Raw genomic sequence first — 20,856 nt, 5'->3', positions numbered from 1 at the left:
TATATATGAATGAATGAATGATGAATGAATTAAGAGTAAACCTTGTGCAGCCTGTTTGATAATGAGCAATACAGACACTAAATAAAAGATTTACATTTATTCTGTAGACACCAGTAAAATCTAAATTCAATAAACATATTTAAAAAAAGAACACATAATTCAAAGTTTTCACCTCCAAACAATTTGCAGAATATTGTGTGGTACAGTATGTTTCGTTGAGTAATCATTTTTGCTGCAGGGCTTGCAAAAAGTTAATCAGATGCTGGAATGGAGGATTTTTGATCAAAACAAGAACAAACAAAATCAATATCAAAGCAAATTCATCTTATAAAACAATCACGTATATAAAAAAGAAATACATTTAAAAGATTCTTTTATATACCTCAGGCTTGTTGTATGCATCATTATTGAGAAATCCAAGTCTGAGGATAGACAAAACCAGACGTGGACACACATTTCAACACACATTCTGTTTGCCTTGTCACATGCACAGCTCCTTTCCCTGTGGCTGATCACGTCAACACACCATTTTTCTGTCTCATTTACTTTTCCTGAGCTACTCACAAAACTCTGGAGTGAGCCATTTTTTCAGCTGTGTCCAAATGATCCTCGATAAAACCTAAAGCACATTAGATTAAAGTCCCGTGGTTTTGCATAGCCTTTATTTTTCCTTTGCACACTTCAAATTTCTAAAATCTCTTCAAATGTGTCCAGAAATGCACCCGAGGCATGATCTGTGTCCCTAACTGGTGGTGACTCTTCTTTCTGAGGGGGGTGCCTCCCACCTTAACGTGGATCATACATGTTGGCCAGTTTCTTAAAGCGTGGTCCCCAGTCGCTGAGGTAGTCGTAGTCCTGGTCTCCATCAGAGCTACCTGAAGCAATGGAGCTGAGGCTGCCTGCCAGTGAACCCTCTCCCTCATAGTCATAGATCAGGGCTGTGTCATACGGAGGCACGTTCGGATCGTTGTCTGCAGCCTCTAGGCCCTGAGGAAAGAAGAATTGCAAGTTTTTTAGGTTGGTAAGTGTAAAGCAAATGTCCAGGGAATCTAAATGGACATGCCACCATGTTGTCACGGGACATTGTGCCATCACACTGGTACTCTGTGACACTGTAGACACATCACATTCTTGGCACCTCAGGATACATAGAAGCTTTTGCTCTATCATCTGATTGGTGGAGGTTATACCTGCAGCCAAAGAGGAGGACCTGTACAGACCAGTCAGGGCTGAAAAGACCTGCATGTTTTTTATTCCAAAAAATGTAATTTAAGTTATTATTTATAGCTGGTATTCTCCTAAAAAGACAATATTGGACATCAGTCAAAGATAAGACAGTTACAGATAGAGGATAATAGATGCTAAGCATTTGGGTGTTATTCTTAATCACTCAGCACTGAGAATAAAGGCATGTTTTATCATTACAGGTCTAAACAAGCCTTTTAAAGCATCAGAGAACATGAAAGCCAGTCAACAACTTTAGGACTGATAGTAAGTTCCTGTCTTTCCTGTTCCCGTCCCTGTCCTCTTTTGTATAACTTTAGATTATGGTTCGGGCCGTTTGTCATGAATTTCGCAGCAGAGGCCTCTCACATCATTGATGTAGTCCTCAATGTCAGTGGGATCCGCGGGAGGCCTCCGTGGGTAGGTGGGGGAGGGCAGGTTTTGCGGGGCATCCTTCCTGAGGGGCTGCTTGCCCCGAGGAACACCAGACCCTGGGTAGTAGGACACCGGGGTTGAAGGTGCATCATGGGGATTCCACAGCATGTCGATGTTAAAGGCATTCTGCAAAGTGAGAGCAAAAAGCTACAGATTGAGGCGGTGTGTCTCATCAAGAACCACAACAGCAAAAGTGAATATATCAGAAACTGTGGTTACACACACATACACCATCAGTTACGATTAAACACCATTAACTTACTGTTAAACAGAACCAGTAAGATTCGTAACCCCAAACCATTCATAAATTTTCCAGAGCCACAAATACTGCACCCACATTGTACAAACAGCATCCATTTTAGCATGACCACAGGATCGTTCAGACCTGTGCCCTTGACTTTCAATTCGATACTTAACTACTGCCATAAACACCATGTGACCTGTGTAGCCTTACCTCATCCTCCTCACCCCCTCCTTGCTCATCATAGTTTAAGACATTGTCACGGATGTCATCTTCTGATTCACCAACTAGCAGACCTGTTCCCTTCTTTATGTGGTGGCGTCTCCCACATGTGGTGATGGCCACAGCCAGGAGGAGCAGTACTGCAATCAATTCATCAAGTGTTAATTGATAAGTGTTTTTCCAGTTATAGGGCTCCAAATAATATTTCTTTTTTCATTATCAGTGTATCTGAAGACTATTCTCTTGATTAATGAATTCATTGTTTAGTCTTTGAAATGTCAGAAAATAGTGAAAAATGTCCATCCCAGTCTCTCAAAGTCCAAAGTGATGTCTTCAGATGTCTATTGAACAACAGTCAATCACCCAAAAGATTAAATTTACAATATATTGTTTGGCATTTTTGCTTGAAAAATTACAAAACAATATGCAATAATCAAAATAGCTCTCCATTATTTTCACAGACTTTTTTTTATCAGGTAATTGTTGCATCTATTTTTTTGTTAATGCACAATATGATATAGAAAAGGTTTTTGAGTTCGTCAGTGACTTCTGTAATAGATTTCATGTTTTGCTTGTGAGACAGACTGATGATGGCGTTAGAAGTTAGTGATTATCTGGATAGTGAATAAAAAAAAACAACAAACAAAAAACAAAACAGAAATTTAAGTTGTATAAGATGTAGTGACACCTTGACATGAAGCAATACCTTACAGGATGGGTCATTGCACTTGGACAGAGAATATATCACATAATTTAAGATTTTTTTTTAATCGGAAAAATTTTAAAATATCTGAATTGTATTTGCCTCATTCTTGTTGTTAAAAATGATTTTTTAATACAGAATGATGTGTTCAAGATAACTTACACAGTAGGAGTGCAATACTGGCCATGATGATAATGAGCGCGATGAAGCTGATTCCCACACTGGAGCCTAAGATAGCCCCCACCTGAGACTTACAGTCCCCGAAGGAGTCACAGAGACACACAGTGACATTGACCTGAGCATAAGCACTCAGAATTGGGCTGCCAGAGTCTGACACCATCAGTGTGACCACGTACTCTCCTGCCTCCAGCTCTACGAGGGGCTGAAGCAAGGCATGAGTATCTGAGGTGGGAAGGAAAATAGAGAAAGCGAGAAAATGAGAAAGGTATGATATTAGGAGAGTCGCAGGAACATCCTTTATACAAATCCACAAGATCCCCTCCTTCCTCCCCCCTTGATGCTCTTTTTCTTACAGTTGACTTGAATAACAGTCCAGTTGACTGACAGATAATCAACCGTATCAAAGCTGAAGGGCGCAGCGTGCGGAGGAAGGTCTTCATCCACTGCAGTCACAACCAGACCAGAACTCGTCCGGCCTGCATCCCTGCATACAGAGCCACTCAAAGGAAAGAGCTGAGGGGGGAAGTCATTGGTCTCCTTCAGTGTGATGGCAACTGTGCCTGTGGTTGACACCCCATCAGCGTCTACAGGAGTAAACATGAATACACAGCAATGCTGCATAAGTATACAGCATCTTATTCATTGTTGACGTGCAAGTGCAAAGAAAATAAATTACATTTTGTATTAGTATGTTTTTTCTTAAAGGGGTTGAAAACACAGCTGGGACAGGTTAATTTCACATTTTTAACACAATTGAACTTGCAAGAATGTTTTTGAAGCAGAGATATTGTTGTATTTTTGAATGAAAGTCGACTTGCAACTCGTTCAAACTGTTGAAATGATCAAATTTTGTATTATTAAATTTTTAGGAGAAAAGAGAAAATAAGTGGATGAACCGACCTGTAACCTTCACAACAGCATTGTAGATGTGGTTTTTAACATGTGGAGATCGCATGTTAAAGGTTCTCTTGGCCATAATGTCTCCAGTATCTCTGTTGATGTCCAACCATCTCTCAGGATCTCTGGTAATCTCATATCTATCACACAGAGAGCAGAGCAGCATTTTTTTTTTATTATTTACTAGCATTTTTAGAAACAGGAATATACTCCTCATGTTTTGCTGTGGCATCTTACCTCAGGACAGAATTATCAGGGTCAAAGGCAATATTGCTTTTCAGTAGTGTCCCAGGAACCACAGACTCAGGGACCACAATCTGTATAGGGTCCTCCCTGAAATGTGGAGCTTCATTCTCATTCACGACCGTGACCAACACTTTAGCTGTGCTCACTGGGAGGTTGGGAGCCTTGTTGCTCAGAGTATTGAGGTTTTCCACTGCCAGAATCAGGCTGTACACACTCTTTGCCTCATAATCCAGGGGCTGCAATACAGGAGAGAACACACTGTTTGTGGAAGAATAACATCCCGCTGTGGTTGAATAATATAGACTATATACATCTATATGCATAAAAAAGGCAGAGGCTTCAGTCATTCAAAACCTATTTAACCACCCCACATAATATGTAGGAAAAGCCAACTCAGCACTTTTGTCTGGGTAACTTGTAGTTTAAACCACCAACACTAAACAGTGTTGTTGAGTTGTGTCTGCGGGCCTCAATGCACATTTTAATTTAAAGGGCAACGTCACCCATTTGGAAAATCCATGTTATTCCTGGGCCCCAGAACAAATCATAAATCAATCATTTGTTTCGTTATCGATTTAAATTTGTCAGTGTGACTTTGGGTACATGACATGAGTCCGTTTGAACGAACGTTTGATCACACAATGAATATGTGATGTGTGAATGTGTGATGGATACCCAAAAATGACCACAACCCCTCCCTCACACTCCTCCCGCTAACTGTACCTTCACCACTGTCAGAACACCCTGGTTGGTGGCAGGATCTGTAGTGATGGCAAAGTTGCCGCTGAGATCATTGGAAATGACGTATTTGGCCTCCCAGTTTCCTGTTCCACGATCGTCTCTGTCTGTCACATTCACCCGGCCAATCTCATAGTCCTGCCTGTTCTCCACTGCTGTCATACTGTACTACATGCACACATATAAAGCACAGATCAAAGGATTGAATGTCGTGATATATAATTAATTGGATTAACCACTTAATAAATGTTTTAAATAACAATTGAAAATATCTTGTTTCTTAAACTGTTGTCTGAGACTCACCGAGGCAGGGCTAAACTGTGGGGCGTGGTTGTTGATATCAGATACATGTATGATTGCTTCACCTTCACCGGTTAGTCCCATGCCCCCCATATCAGCAACCTGTAGTTTTAATCTGAAACCTTTCACCACCTAAAACAGAATTCAGTACATTTTAATGAAATTAAAATTAATATAATGATCTGCAAAAATCTGCATCTTAACCTCAACCTGCATTTTACCTCTCTGTCCAGGCCTACATCCCTTGTGTAGATGGCTCCTGTCTCGTTGTTAATACCAAACATGGTCTTGGTAACAGCGTTGGCAGGAATGCTCTCCTGGCTGATGATAGAGTAGCTCAGATATGCGTTTTCTGTCATCGGGTCATCTGCATCGGTGGCTGAAACTGACATCACTGATGTGCCTATCAAAAATAAATCAGTCAGTATGAGTCCCTTCTATATGACATTATGTGTGTGACGAGACTGAAGGACCTCACCAAACAAGTCTTAAACCTTCCTCTTACTACCAAAAGTGGAAAGACAATGTGCCTCTACGTGGAAACTATTTATTTTAAGTCACAAATTATAGCAGTTTTAAATTGTTATACGGTATACTGTAGTTTCACTGACACACAAACCAGACTGTTATCAAGCAGGATGACAAAAGTGTTATACTCCATTCAAAGCTACTTTATAAACTGAAGCTACTCCAGGAAGTAAATACAAGATGGGGTTTTGGAACATTATCAAGAAGATAGGAAAATTAAAAGTTAGCAATGCAATAGGATGTACCTGGGACCGAGAACTCAGAGACAGTGCCAACAAACTGGCTCTGGGAGAAGGCAGGTCTGTTGTCGTTCTGATCCAGCACCACGATCTCTATGGTGGTGGGATTCTCTAGTCTCTCTCCACTGGGGGACAGTGCAAAAGCTTTCAGCTACACACACGCACACAAAACACACAAAAAGATACAGACAACAGACAAATGTTTCTTAATAAAAACTGCATTCATGAGATTGTTGTTTCTTACTATCAAATACCACAAATCTGATGCATTTCATGAAGGAAACGTCCAACAGGCCACTCGAGATGGCTGTGGGTATTTGTGGTATGTGCACACAACATACTGCTGGAAGTGGCAGAAAGAAATGTGCAGGATGTATGGTTCAACATCATGGGTTACATCACAAGTCATCTGGTGTGAAGCATTCTGAAGTCTCTCCCAAGATGCCCATAAAGGCCCTTGGAAACTGACCTCTGGCTGTTTGTGCTAGTGTCTGAGACACTGATATATGCTTTAAGACAAAAACATGGACCCACACTTTGAAACATGTGGGCAAGGTCTCTTTGATTGCCTTGTGTCTTGTGTTAAGTACCTTCATTTGATTGGGCTTTAAAAGACATTTCAAGTGTCTGGGTGATTTAAACTGTTACACCAATAAATGCTCTCTTACTGTGAAGCTGTTGTATTTCTCTCTGTCCAGTGGCCGCTTGCTCCGGATCACTCCTGTTTTATCGTCTATCTCAAACAGATTCTTGGGATCCTGGTCCACGCCTGGTCCCTCTAACTTGTAGATCACCTCACCTGTGAAGATTTTGTCCGATTTGATCTAGAAAGAGACAGAAGATAAAGCTGATGATTGTTACAACCTCATGGGAAGGGGGGGGGGTTCAAAACCAGATGTCGCAACACCAGATGTGTGTATGTTGACAGTGTTCAAAGTGAGCCAGGCCTTTGACATATAGCAGGAAATAAGATTCTGAACTAACATTTTATGCATTTTGTGTTCACTTTCTTTGACATATTGCCTGTGCAGCATGTTCATAACTTTATAAAATTGATTCAATATTTTTCCTTGTACAGTATATACTAACTGGTCATAAGTCTAACAGCCTAAACACAACATTTACATTTCACATGTCTTTTAAACACTGGTCTGTGCTATCTGTGATGAAGAATTACAATCAATAGTGCTGTGATTACTTAAACCCCCCCCCCCCCTTCTTCCCCAGCTGCAATTTACCATTAGCTAAACCCCAGAAACTCTCTTACTAAACCTAAGTAAGAGGGATAACCTTTCCAAAACCAAAGAAGAGTGACTGTGTAAGAAATTAATGAAATAGCGTGTTAGTCTGCTCCAATGTAAGCTGCAAATATTGGCATGTCTAGTTAAGTGCTAACTTACTGTAGTAGCCAAGTATTTTTCCAAGTATGTAAACGAAGCAGCCAAACATGGTTATGTTAGAATAAAAATAACAGTCTGATTTTACATTTTTCCTTCTATGACTAGCTCTGCATTGTACTACAAAAACAGTGCATTACACAAATCATCAGCTGTTGCTGGCTTTTTGCCTGGCTCATGTAGCTTTAGCCTCAGTCTTTGACACCTATCAGGTGCATATTTTAGATACCTTAAAGAGTTCTCCTTTTACAACTAGTCAGCTGGAAAAATGGAAAAGTCAGCTGGAGACAATGTTTTAAACAAATTCATGGACATAACTTTAGCTTAATTGTTAGCCAATGAAACCAATGTTCACTGTCTAGAAATAAGAAGCCTTGTCTGGCTCTGTCTGAAATCACGGACCCATTGTTTGGAAGATTTAAAAAATAATTTGAGTTGTAAATCTGCCTTTTGTATATGATCTATGTGGTAAGAGGCACTTGCTCTTGCCCAGAGAGTGTTTCCCTCTTGTGCTGCAATGGAGGCATATTAATAAAAAGAGTGAATTTTCTACTTAAAAGAGTCAGACTGCTGAAGCCTCAAATTAGCTTCAGATAAACTTTTTATACATTTGGCACAGAGCAAGGACTATGTGGATTTAGTCACTTAACATTTGAAAATGGAATTGGAAACGATCTGTTACTGAACAGTAGGAACAGAAGGAACATTTACAGCAAACTAGTTTCAATGTAACCTACTATACATATGGCCACCCGACATTTTTTCTTAGACAGACTTGAAATATTGTGAACCTATCCTTTTATACCAGAAATTATACGGCAGTTATACACTGATGAAGGTCTCATGTGAAAAACTATAATTCAATTTTTTTTTTTTACCTGGACAAGGTTTTCAGGAACCTGCTTGCTATTCTCCAGCACTCTGATTGGAGGGATGATCCAGTCCCTCTTCACCCTGACCATTCCCTTGCCTTGGTTTCTCCAGGGGTGAAGGACCTGAGGATGCAGCTCTTCTTCATTGCGATGAGGTTCTGCAGAGCTCCACACCTGTAGGAAACAACTATAGCATGAGAATCACAGAAGCGAGTCACAGGAATATGTGTTTAATTAAACATTAATTAAACATTAAGACACATCACATGAGTGTTATAATCAGATATGGAGGTATAATGTATGTCAGATCACATGAAGTGTATTCCAGACATTCTCCCTCATGGAAAACACAAATCATGTCATTATTATATTCAGTCATTATATAGATATTTGCAGCTGTTTAAAACAAGTTCAAGTGTATCCCACAGTGCTATAACACTCCCAATGGCCTGATGGAATGGCTGTATGCTAGCTTGTAGTGCTGTAATGTGAAATCCATGGGATTGTCCAGGGCAGAAGGGATGAAGGGCCGCAGCTTCAGGTTTCACTCACTAAGACTTGTCTTTGTCAGCTTCCTTTGATCTGGGTGCAAATTCAACTCAGGATGAGGAAACACAAACACTCATGGTCATTTCACAAACCCTCCTTCACCACATTGCTGTCTTCAACACGTTCACACAAACACACACACACACACACACACACACACACACACACACACACACACATTTGTGGGGTTCTCACACTCACACAACAGCTGTCGACTATGGATTTAGATCCTGTGCTTTCCCACCCGCATTCCCACTCACACTCACAAATTCCCCTTTATGCTTAGCTCTGCACCTGACTGGGAGTTTGGGGTCACCTTACGGATCTGCTCTGCTGAAGGAATTCCACAGACACACTCATATCCAGGCTTTCTCACACACACACACACGCATACACAGATATACATGTCATCAACAAAACACCAACCCACGCTTGAGCATATATACACATTTCCGTAAGCTGCTTCCTCCTCTGAGGGAATTCACATCCCATATGTTAAACAGCTCACAGACATAGTCCTCAGAACCAGAAATAAATGTAAGATTTAACTGAATATTGATGAATAATCTGTTTTCATAGATTTTTAAGTGAGCCATAACTAAATTAGTTAAATAATGAATCAGTGGATATGAATATTTTGTGAATGGCCTGTGATCCCTGCCCTGCCTCTGGGGTGGGTGATCTGATATTCTGATCCTCTGGCACGCTGCTGGACAGTACGGGGAGGAATGGCAACCATGGAGGGCATCTGCAGGCCGAGTCAGAGGGCAGGCTAATCTTAGACTGTTCTATATTCTTGACCCCTACCAATTTAACTTTTTGTAGCCGTCGTCATCCACACACTCACAGAGAGATGTTTATACTCGCATTCCAGCAGGGCATGTCTCCCACACAAATTCATCCTGATAGCTATCTACAACCACTACCAAATTTAAGACTTATGCATATATGAGCTCTCAAACCTCCACTGGCATAGCACACATTCTGTATTGTCACTTAACCTCAAAGTCAATAACAGCTGCATCACAGCTGTATTTCCAAATATAGCACTTTCTAAGTTTGACTGATTTGTAGACTCATGAACACCTTTTTTAACTTTGAGAATGCACACACAGCGAGGCGCAGACCAGCTTCAATGCAGTTTCTTTGAACCTAAAAACACATCGCACAACTATTTTTTTTTTACTACATTAAATTCCCCAAATGAACAATAGGACTTTTAGTTAAAATGACGAATGTGTACAGGTTGACCATTGATTGACTTTGAAATTAGTTAGGGTAATCCGTAAACATGAAGAGATAAATGAAACATGATTATACCATACAAAGTTGAGGATGATGGTTGATGGATGGATGATGTTACTAGTATTAAAAGGTATTTCTTCATAAGCAAAAGTATTGGACTAAAATGTTTGACCTTATGATGGTACTAGAAAGGTTAATGGATCACCAAAGTTATTACAGTTGATATTTAGTCAGGACATTTCACTCAAAGCCACAATTGTAAACCTCATCGTAGTCAGAGGATCACTAAAGTCGGTAGGATACATCATTTGAGACCCATGAGACCATGTGCTAATCCATCTTGTAGATGTTGAGGTATTCTCCAAGTGAAAGTTTCACCTTCGGGGATACACAACGGGAAAAGTCAGGGGATTACCATCACACATTGTCTGGGCATCATGGATATCTGTACCTAATTTCATGGCTATCCATCCGATGGGTGTTGAGATATAAAAAAATAAAAATAAAAAAAAAAGCCACCCCGCTGGTGTTGCTACAGGAAAAGTCAGGCGACCATTAAAGTCAGTGAGATTTATTATCTGGGGATTATGAATGTTTGTACAAGATGTCGTCTCAGTCCATCCAATAGATATTTCAGTCTCGACCATAGAGGTGGAGTGACAGACTGACTGACCAGCTAACTGACAGACCAACATGCCGCTAGCAAGGCTAAAATTGTACATTCAACCGTTTTGCCCACTAATGGTTAAAGATGAAAGATTGCATTTTATAAACTATAATATTGAATGTTTTGTATTTATGATCACTTACATTGGTTTTGTAAATTTCTGTACTGTATGCACTAGGAGTAAATACTGTGGTATAGTTGTTTTGTGTATTCATTATCAATGGTCATCAATCTATACATTACACAATTGATCAATGAACTATATAGGATACAGTATGAGGAAACTGGAAAGAATCTCAGACACCACCGTGATGAATGCAAGAAATCTGAAAATGTTTGATGAATAAAGAGGCGTGTAAAGTAGTAAAGTTTTTGGTTTGATAGACTAATTTGACCTTTTCCTGAATATATAACATTAAGAGAGAGTCAGAAAAGCTTACAACATGTGTTATTCTGGACACTTCCTTTTCACACCCCCTATATCATTGTCATGTCCTGTCCCTTTAATCAGAACTTAAAACAACTGTGTTTTGTCTCCACCAAGTATCTGCCACTGTTATAATGTTTTTACCAGACCTTGATGTGGTAACACCAAAGTGTCATGTTACCAATTAGACCAATGAGTTCTTTTTCTGTCAGGCTGAGTGATGACACCACACGCAGATTAACTGTTTTAGAGGCTTTTCCCAGATACTTTTACAACTTGGCCTTTCACCTCAAGCCCTCACAGAAGTATGGACAGCTTGTTTGGGGATGATATGCCCTCACAGCAAGAACCATTAAGCACTCTGCTGCTGAGGAGTGTTTACTGAGTTCGAGAAAGTTTGATTCTACCACCGTGATGTTGGCTTTGGAGAACAAAAGTGTACTGTCACATTGTACTTGGTATTCTTTAAAAAAAAAAAAAGAAAAAAAAAAAGAAGTGCACTAATGGACCTACTGTATCATAGTCTATATAAAGAGCTAGATTTTCAATCTGCCTCATCTCTTGGAGATGATTTGCAAAAGATTTGGTAAAAATATGCACACTTGCCATACTTAAAGACAACCCTGTAAGAATGTCACAGTTGTATTAATGAAAAGCTAACACGAAAACACAAAGCATTGGTCTGATTAGTAGCATCTTAACATTGTCATTTATAGTAACAACAGAACAACTTGCTGTTATCCAAACTTGTCAGAAAGAGATGATATGCAGGGGTCACATATCAGCAGCTAGACTCAAACATATAGTGTAAGACTGTAAACAAAAACACACACACACACACACACACACACACACACACACACACACACACACACACACACACAAACACACACACACACACACACACACACACATGAACATTCACCATGTGTTGATAACTGTAAAATTGCTTTGCCTCTTTTGCTACGGCTGCAAATGTTTTAAATCTCAGACATTCATTCACAAAGCCATCGGAGCTGTCCACCTTCCAAGTATTGCCACTGGTACAAATGAATTACTTCTTGGACACGCATTCATAAGCCATTACAGTTGCCTTTCTATGCGTGCCTATAAACTATCTTAGTTTCCCTAGCAATGCAAACGCCTATTATGTGTTGCAAACCATTAACATCGGTTGATATTTTGATTGATGTTACAAGATTATGGTAATAGTATGGGGTGTGTGGCATGTTCACACAACGGTACAAATGTGGAGAAATGTGAAAAAAATAATAATAAATGTAACTGTGACAAATCATACCACACTTACCATTACATTTGACAAAAATGCTATTTGCCATTTTGTAGCATTTCAATTTTTTAGAAAAGCACAGAGAGCGCTCACTGTAGCTATGTAGAGAAGTATGTATTTGTTTCTGTACTAAATCTCTATTTGCCTGAGTGTCTCCTCTCCATGAGTGTGTGTGAGTGGGACAGTTGTGCAAATAACTCAAGCAAAAACTATGCACCCGAGAGGAAATGTGTCTGTTGCATGGCTGACAGTCCCTACGGCCACAGGGCTAGAGGTCGCACAGGTGTCCCCCTGGTCACTTCTGTTACTGGTCCTCAGGCACAGACATTCAACCAGTCAGTCACCAACAATACTGGTCCCACACGCCTACTCTTTGCTTAGTCATGACTGCCCGGCATGGGCATGGACACCCTATTTATGGTGCCACAACAAGTGTGTGTCTCCCTTGTAGCAGATGTCTGATCTAGGAATGCTGAGCACGGTTCTAACATTAAACCAAGACTAAGGGGAGAACTCAATAAGGACATAAACATGGAGTTGCTGAAAAAAAACCCTCAGCAAAACAATGTCATCTGATAACTACAATTAACACAGTGATACCAGGACCAGATGAACTGTTATACTCCTATTATTTCCCAGCATAGAAGCCCTATACATTGTGTTTTGGTTCTGTTAATGAGAATACACCTGAACAAAAACAGAACTCTTAAACTTTGATGGATCCATTGGTGGTGGGTGCATCGTTGCAAACTCATGCTGGTGGGAGAAACATTAACAGCCCTAAAACCTGCAGTATTTGGTAGAAAGTCCAAAGTTTCCACAGATAATAACGATATCAAACTGAATTTGTAGTAGACGTGCAAAATTATTACCAATGAAGACTTTGAATATTTCACACAATGTAGGTACAATAAGAACTAGATGTAGGAAAATAGAATATGTAATACAAAAATGAAAAAAACATTTCAGATAGTAATAGGAACAAATAAAAATTCAACAAACAATTGAAATTCAAAAATAATTTGTACAAATAATTGTATAGAAATGCTCTGTATATAATGTGTTGAGGTCTTTTGTGGTAATTAAAGAATGGTTTTTATGCATCTTATTAACTTATTAAGTAGCAAGCTGTCACCATTTGGTCTTCCATGTCTGAGTCTGTAAAAAACACTGATGCCAAAAAAAGCCACAAGGAAAGGACTTCACTGTTCAGTGAACCAGCTTTTATGATCTGGAAGTTGTCTCTCTACCCTTTGCTCCATCTGAAACCCTAGTCAGTGTAAAACAGCCTGCAGGTATCCACGCCCAGCAGGACCTGTGATTCAGACTGAACCCTCTGACTGATTGTTTCCGATGAGTGAGACCTCAGCGCCAACTGGCCGCTGCTACAGTCTCTTGATTTGTACCCGATTTCATGGTCCAGAAGTGGCCCACTCCTCTTACTGCAAGGGGGATTACAGAGCGGGACAAATGGCATCACGTATGCATCTGGGAACAGCTGTGGCAGCTGCCCACTCCTCGCCACAACATACATCCACCACAGCGGGCCTGAACACTCTCCAGTTCAAAACAAGCTCAAACACCAGCTTACTGAAAATTAAAAGAGCACAACTGAAGCACTAGAGAAAGCTATCAGGTGACACTGATCAAAGCGTCTGGATTGGACTGACAGCTGCTGATGGTTAAATTCATTTCATTCAGATTATTTATTTATTAGAATTCATGACGAATTTCTTTTTGTTTTACTTCAGGAACAGCCACCTCTGGGAATCATTGTAGAAAGAAAATGTGTGCATTGTGTGTCGTGATTCATCACATAATATATCAGGTCTATGGTTTGCTTACAAAAATAATTCAACAAATAATTTCTTTTGTTTGTCTATTTTTCATATGTGAGCTTTTAGCACTTGTTGTTCAGCACATAGCAATTTTTCCTCTTCCAACATAGAGAAATAGCAACTGAAGATTCTGTAAACGGCCTGTATTACTGATGTAGATTCACTCATTAAAGGAATAAACCACCAAAAATGTAGCTTTTGAATCTTCAGCCATTTTCTACGCCTTGAACGTGGCTTTAAAAAGTTTACAGCTTGTTTCTTAGAGAAGGATAGTAAGTGTAGTCAATCTGGATTCACTGCAGCTCCAATGGATTGTATTGCAATGAACTAAAACTATCAAAACCTTCGTAGAACCTTCTCAAACCAACTTAAAGTATAACCCACTTCATTCAGTGATGTTTGTGTTCAGTGTGTTCAGTATTGTCATTGGTAAAGTAGTATTTGTTTGGAGTGATTGGAGATATTTTGATGTTTATTTTTCCTCCGTCTTGATGTTGAATTACAATTGCAGTCCACTAAAGCTGCTGTTTCATGTGAAGGAGTCAGCTATAAACTTTTCAGAGGCACCTTTCAAGCCTCCTCTGGGTTAGTATTTCATATTCAAAAGACAGATCTTTGGTGAGGCAGACTGTTTCCATTTAATGAAATCTGCAACACAGTAAACAAACTGAATAAGACACTTTTTGTTATTTGGTAATCGCCCTTCTTGGACTTTTAACACTTCTGGCATTTGAAGGTGGAATTTAACCCCATGTTTAACCCCTGCAGAGTTTAAGTAGAAGTTCTCTGATATCTGCATCAAGGCTGAGGACTGAGATCCTGCACCTCACAGGTCATGCTTCAGGGTTTACAGCTCTTTCAAATCATTCACAGGATTATTTATTTATCTTCATATAAATACAATTATTACTGAGGTCCTGAGGATTTGACCAAAATATCTTTTGTGTAATGTCACTACACACTGAGGCCTCACTGTAACGAACTGGTTTTCCCCACGTCTGTGTCAGTGATCTATGTTCAAAAGGAGACACCTTATGTTGTCAGTGATTTTCTCCACAATCAATTAGCTGTGGAATATGGAAATGAACCACCAAAATAGCACAGATTCACCATAAAGACATTAAACAACTCACACGGTCAGAGACACTTCACAATGAATTATAGGGCACATCATAACAAGAATCACACAAGGCCCACTCACTCACCCTGCCCAACCTGGGCTGCATTACTACTCCAAACAGAGGGAAAGACTGATGGCGGTTGGAAGTGCTGTTGGTAATATGTCAGTTTACATTGTCATCCATTTTAGATCTCATAATGGCGTCTGCTGACAGGGGCTACTAATGATGCCCTGAGCCCTCTGTTCACATCTGGAGTCTCGTCCTCCTCAAAAAGCTTCATCATCCTCCTTCCGAGCAGGATGAATTGTTTAGATCAGCCACAACCTCTGATTGCAGAGCCAGTGTGAGTGCCTCTGTTGATGAGAACTAGTTGATGTTTGGTTGATGGCATCACTCAGGTAAAAACATAAACTGTGTATCTGAGGAGCGGGGTATCTAAAGGTCATTCTCTAAACAAGATCACTCTCTGAAGGGGCAGGAAGTGAGAAGTAGTGAGCTAAAAATTGGGGGTAGGCTGAATCTAGATCCACACAGCAGGGGAAGAGAGGGGGGCAGTGTCACACGGTGCAGCTCGGTGCAAATTGAGTACCTTTACAGCAGCCTATGAAATCCAATTACTTGCTATTAACATTTTATAGAAATCAGAGAACGAAGAGGGATATACCTCCTCCACTAGCGCCATTGCTCATGCACCTGTGGTCTAAGTTCTTTTTATAACTTTTGTATAATAAAAATATTTATAATTATTAAGTCAACTGTTAAACTAAACCATCAGCGGAAGACAAACCACAAAACTGCCACTAGTCACAGCAATCAACTCGGTAAGGACAACTTTAACTTTTTTTCCCCCTCCTCTCCTTTCATCCACTGAGTCTGTGACAAACAAGCTCACACTGGATTCAACAGAAAGCAAACACAGAAGTACTTCAATGCTCAAATACATCAACATACTTGTATTTTCTTTCTTTGTTTGTTTTTTTGAGCATCAACAATGAAGAGGGAGTGACTTTTACTTACCTGACAAAGCAGAACACCCAGCAAACACACCATCAACATCTGTACCGCCATCCTCAGTACCTGCACTCAGAAACTCAGTATGAATAGACCACTGATGACTAAAAGATCTGAGGCTCCCCCGCTGAGAACTGGGCTCCTGAATGGCTACACAGGGCGAAAAGGCCCGACTCTCCAACCCTGAATTCTGTCCCCCTCTTTCCCTCTCTCTGTCCTCTTGCTCTTGCCGTCTCTCTCCCTCTCTCTGTCTCTCTCCCTGCTTCCCTCTCCCAGCGTCTGTCTCTCACAGCTCCTCCCTGTCCATAGCAGGGGTATGTCTCACAGTCGCGGGGTAGGGGGGTTAGAATTTCAGCAGCGTCCCTCCCAAGTACCCCAGCACATGTGCTGTCACTCACAAACCCAATGAGAGAGGGAGAGAAAGAAAGAGAGAGAGAGAGAGAGAGAGAGAGAGAAGGATGAAGAGAGAGGCAGAGCAGCTGTCGGTGGTGTAGACAGAAACAGTGTCTTCAACAGTTGAAAGCAAGGAAGTAAACCTCATTTAACACTTTTCAAAACAATAGTTCTTTACAGAGAGACATAAAGGAAAGGGAGAAAGGAAAAGAAAGCCAAGACAATATGTGAAATCAGGACATATACAAAGTAGAAAATGTGGAATTACTATTTCAGTAAAATGCCAATAAAAATAAATGTGTTTTAAAATGTTTTTTTAAGAAATCAAAGCACTCATTTGGCTTCTCGAAAACTCTGGTGAAAGCTATTCCAAATTCACTGAACTATGGCAGCACTGACACTGACGGTACAATGTGAAGTCAGATGCAACACTAGTAATCTGTACATGGCCTAATTGAAGACACTGTTGATGGAATTTGGGGTTGTGAAACTCTCAGTGTAATGCCATGGCCATATATGGCCAAACTAAGAGGGAGTCTCTACCAAAAAAAAAAAGGTCATCCAAATGAATTTATTATTTTTCTTTTTTTTTTTACAATTAATTGCTTAAGCATATAAATTGCCTGACATTGGTGAAATAATCATGATCACGGTTTCCTGGAGTCAAGGTGACATTGTTTTGTCTGAGCAACAGCCTAAAACCTAAAGATTTTTAGTTTACAATTACATAAACCATAAAAGGCAGAAACAGAAGCTGAAACCAGAGAAAATTTGACATTTTTCATTGAAAAATATTACTCTATTATTAAACAATTAATCAAATGGGCTAAATGTAAGTTTTTGGTATCACTACATAGCCAATATTAGCATTAACAGCTGTTTAGCAGCTAGCCTCAGCCTGGCACCGTCACTTTCCGATAGGGAGTCACTGTGGCGTCCAGTCTGCCCTGAAGAAGTAGCTGCTCAGCGGGCGTATTATAACCTCTTGTCTTGTAAACACAACAATGGCTGAAGCTGTTGCCAAGCGATCATCATCACCATCCACTCTGGGCAAGAAACTACATTCTGCCGCAGAGAAAACTTACATATAGCACCTTTAATTATCAAAATTACTGAAGATTATTTCTCTGTCAAATAAATAATCAATTACTGTTTAAGCCCTACAGAACTATTCTACAACTTACAATTACATCCAAAACAAATCGCTCTATGACATGATACTCTGGACACAAACATCTATCTCTAATACCCCATGGTAATAAGTCACAACTATGGACTATTTTCAGTTTTTGAGAAAATTGAAAAACAGCTAATGACATCAATCCCAGAGCTAAAAACTGCCACAAAAATGAATTCAATAGTTTGATCAGGCCGATCTCTTTGTAAGTCTTTTAACACCTGCTGCTGTCGCACTAAGGAAAATAGAAATACAAATATCTCTAGTATTGTACAGGGCCCACTTGACAGCACAGCATACTCTTCTGTTTAAGTCTTAAAGGGCTTAGAAGTCGTTTTCTTCTTAAATCCTTCTTGTCCAGATCAACCTTCATGTCGTAAGGTTGCATACGTAACCTCGCTGTCCAGTGCAGCGTGTGTTGTGCCCTCACACATTCAGAACATTCAGCCAGAACGCTTTGATCTCCTGCTATTTTGAACACTCTGTCTAAGCAGAAGATGGAGATGTATGGTGCTCAACGGGAGACGTCAAAACAGAGATCGCCTGGTCCGTGATGCTTAAAGTTTGACTGAAACACTGCCATGAACGATCAAGTACAAGTGTTTTAGGAGGTGGTTGTTCACCTTGGAGGGAAAAAGTTGAGGAAGTTGGTTTGCTTTGTTGGTTAGATGTTCTCGTGGGAGACACAACCAGCAGGAATGGTGTGTTTGGCATTATGGGACGGTCAGACGAGGAGTGAATGGAGTCCAGATCTGCTCCACACCACTTTGAACACTCATCAACATGCGCTCAGCAAGTCTGCTCACAGGTCAACGGTCGATACGGATCTTTACAAAGTAAACAACTCTTGGCTTCTCTCTCACCACAGACACTCCTCTGCTTGCAGGTCAGACACCTATTCCTGTTGGAAACCAAAAGTGATGACTATCTTGGACATTAAATACCACTACACAAATGAAACTCTGTGTGTTACGAATGTATAGTTACAAATGAGACAGACATACTGTGGATACAGTTGAGAGACTCTCATGCTAGAAAGTAGAGCAGCGAGAATAAGTGCGTGTGTTGGCAGGCTGACTGTGCGTCCTGAATGGGTGTCTGCATGCTTCCATGCGTCAGTGTGTTCACGAATGTGAGTGTGTGTGAGAGTTCTGGTATAAAGGGGAGATTTTACAGCACCTGTCTCTGTCATTTCAGGCAGAGGCAGTTGGCAGGAGCCACACTGATGTTTCGCTTCCTCCACCCCCACCCCCACCCCCACACACACAATTCCCTAACAACAGGATCCCATACCAGAGTGCATGCAGATATTCTATGTGGTTCTGGAAGAATGTCGCTTCTCCATTGAGTAGTCACAATGAATGTTCTGTGTGAAACCTGTTCAGGTGCGTTCCTTATAAATACGACTAGGTCCAAAAGTAAAGATAAGGTTTAAAAGTTGAACCAATTAAAATCTGGCTCAAAGTGTTTTCTACAGATTCAGAGACAGAGCTCTGCTGCCAGCTGTTGGTGGGAGGAACAGCTTGCATCAAATGAGAAAGAGTGGACAAGCATGCAGTCTCTGTTAAATATTAGTTACACATCTAAATCTGCAGAGTGATGTGAGGGAAATTATGATGTTGTGATGGAACAGATGTGTTTTGTCTTCGTGGGGAGTTCATTGTGCGACTTGTTGTTCAGGTTAAGAGTGTTATCAATCTGATATTCATGCAAGCGAGAAGACTCGGCGAGGACATTGTCCTTTGTTGTTGTTTACTGTTGCCCGGATTGTTGAAATTATTAATGTTGCAGAACACAGATTTTGTGAAATGTTTGGATAAGAGTGTTCCAGTGAAAGGGTCCAACTTAGCCTATTGGGTAACTGTCTGTTTTGGTGTTTTGCATCTTTGCCAGAAGGCGCTGAGCGAAGGCTAGAAGAGAGAATGCCCTGCACAGCGTCATTTCTCCGTGTACACGTGAAAACAGATATTAAAGAGCACTTTCGCCTGATTTCACCTATGGGGTTAAAGAATTCTTTCTTCAATAAGTTAGATAACAGAAGAGAGATTTTTTTCCCTTACAGTGAGCTATTAATCAAACTTGTGAGTTAATTATTATGAGTGATGCCTTTCACGCTACACTTTTACACATTTGATCCAATTTTGAAATATCAATTAGAGCAGCTTTAAGAACACCCTAAATGACTGTATTCATGATTTTGTATCCTTTGCTGCTATATAAAGACTGTGGGAAAAAAAATCTTGTTTAAAACCATTTAAATGAATTTTATTTGAAATATGAGCTGCATGGCTACAGCGTTGTTGATATTGATGTTCTTCATAGCCAAAGCGATAGATAGCCAGAAGGCCAGAAGGAAGGAAGACCTAGCCTATTACAAATTAGGCTATTAATAGAGTTATTTGCCGTGTCAGTGGACAGTTCAAAGAAATTGCATATTGATAGATATTACAAACACATGAACTTCAAAAATATGCAAGTTGATTATATATACTGTTGGAAAGAAGATGACATGCAGATGCAACATTTGCACACTGCACCTCAGTGTCAACTTTGAATTACTAAGGACTATCAGACCCAGTAGAACACCATGAAATGAGATCACGCGTTTCAAAGGCTTGTTCGCGCAGCGTCCCACTGAGGCAGTAATAGCGAAGCTGTAGTAAGGTCACTGTAAAAAATATTCTTCTGAACACACAGGTGGCTGGGAGCCCCACTGATCAGGAAATAAGAAACCAAACCTGGTAGCTGTCTGGCTCACCAGGCAGACAGTAACACTATTAATGATGAATATTGGGAGGAAAGCAGAGGAAACCTGCACTTGGTTTCCACACAGTATCTCTGACGCCAGTGACAGGTACAGTGGTGAACCATCTGGAAATTTACTGTTGATGATTTTTGCATCATTACTTTGTCTA

The 20,856-nt window shown here is 40.3% G+C and overlaps 1 protein-coding gene across 1 annotated transcript; it reads right to left on the bottom strand.

The window, feature by feature from the left end:
- Positions 1-656: 656 nt before the first annotated feature.
- Positions 657-16,428, bottom strand: cdh15 (cadherin 15). Its single transcript, XM_022767912.1, has 14 exons — positions 16,378-16,428; positions 8,229-8,396; positions 6,622-6,777; positions 5,960-6,104; positions 5,408-5,589; positions 5,190-5,318; positions 4,872-5,054; positions 4,140-4,384; positions 3,906-4,042; positions 3,359-3,589; positions 2,988-3,227; positions 2,114-2,262; positions 1,594-1,785; positions 657-987 (listed from the first exon to the last, which is right to left on the bottom strand). The coding sequence occupies exons 1-14, from the start codon at positions 16,426-16,428 to the stop codon at positions 787-789; spliced, it is 2,409 nt and encodes an 802-aa protein (XP_022623633.1). The 3' UTR covers positions 657-786.
- Between the last annotated feature and the right edge of the window lie 4,428 nt (positions 16,429-20,856).

The sequence above is a fragment of the Seriola dumerili genome, unplaced genomic scaffold (assembly GCF_002260705.1).
Source record: "Seriola dumerili isolate Sdu_G_001 unplaced genomic scaffold, Sdu_1.0 BDQW01001299.1, whole genome shotgun sequence".
Classification (NCBI taxonomy): Eukaryota; Metazoa; Chordata; class Actinopteri; order Carangiformes; family Carangidae; genus Seriola; species Seriola dumerili.
Note: the sequence above shows the minus strand (reverse complement) of the source record. Positions and strands in the feature narration are given on the sequence as shown.

Coding starts and splice junctions, on each gene's coding strand:
- cdh15 (XM_022767912.1), bottom strand. CDS start 16,428: ATGGCGGTACAGATGTTGATGGTGTGTTTGCTGGGTGTTCTGCTTTGT. Junction 4,043..4,139: donor CCTGATAATTCTGTCCTGAG/GTAAGATGCCAC, acceptor TCTGTGTGATAG/ATATGAGATTACCAGAGATC. Junction 3,590..3,905: donor TGCTGTTGTGAAGGTTACAG/GTCGGTTCATCC, acceptor TTACTCCTGTAG/ACGCTGATGGGGTGTCAACC.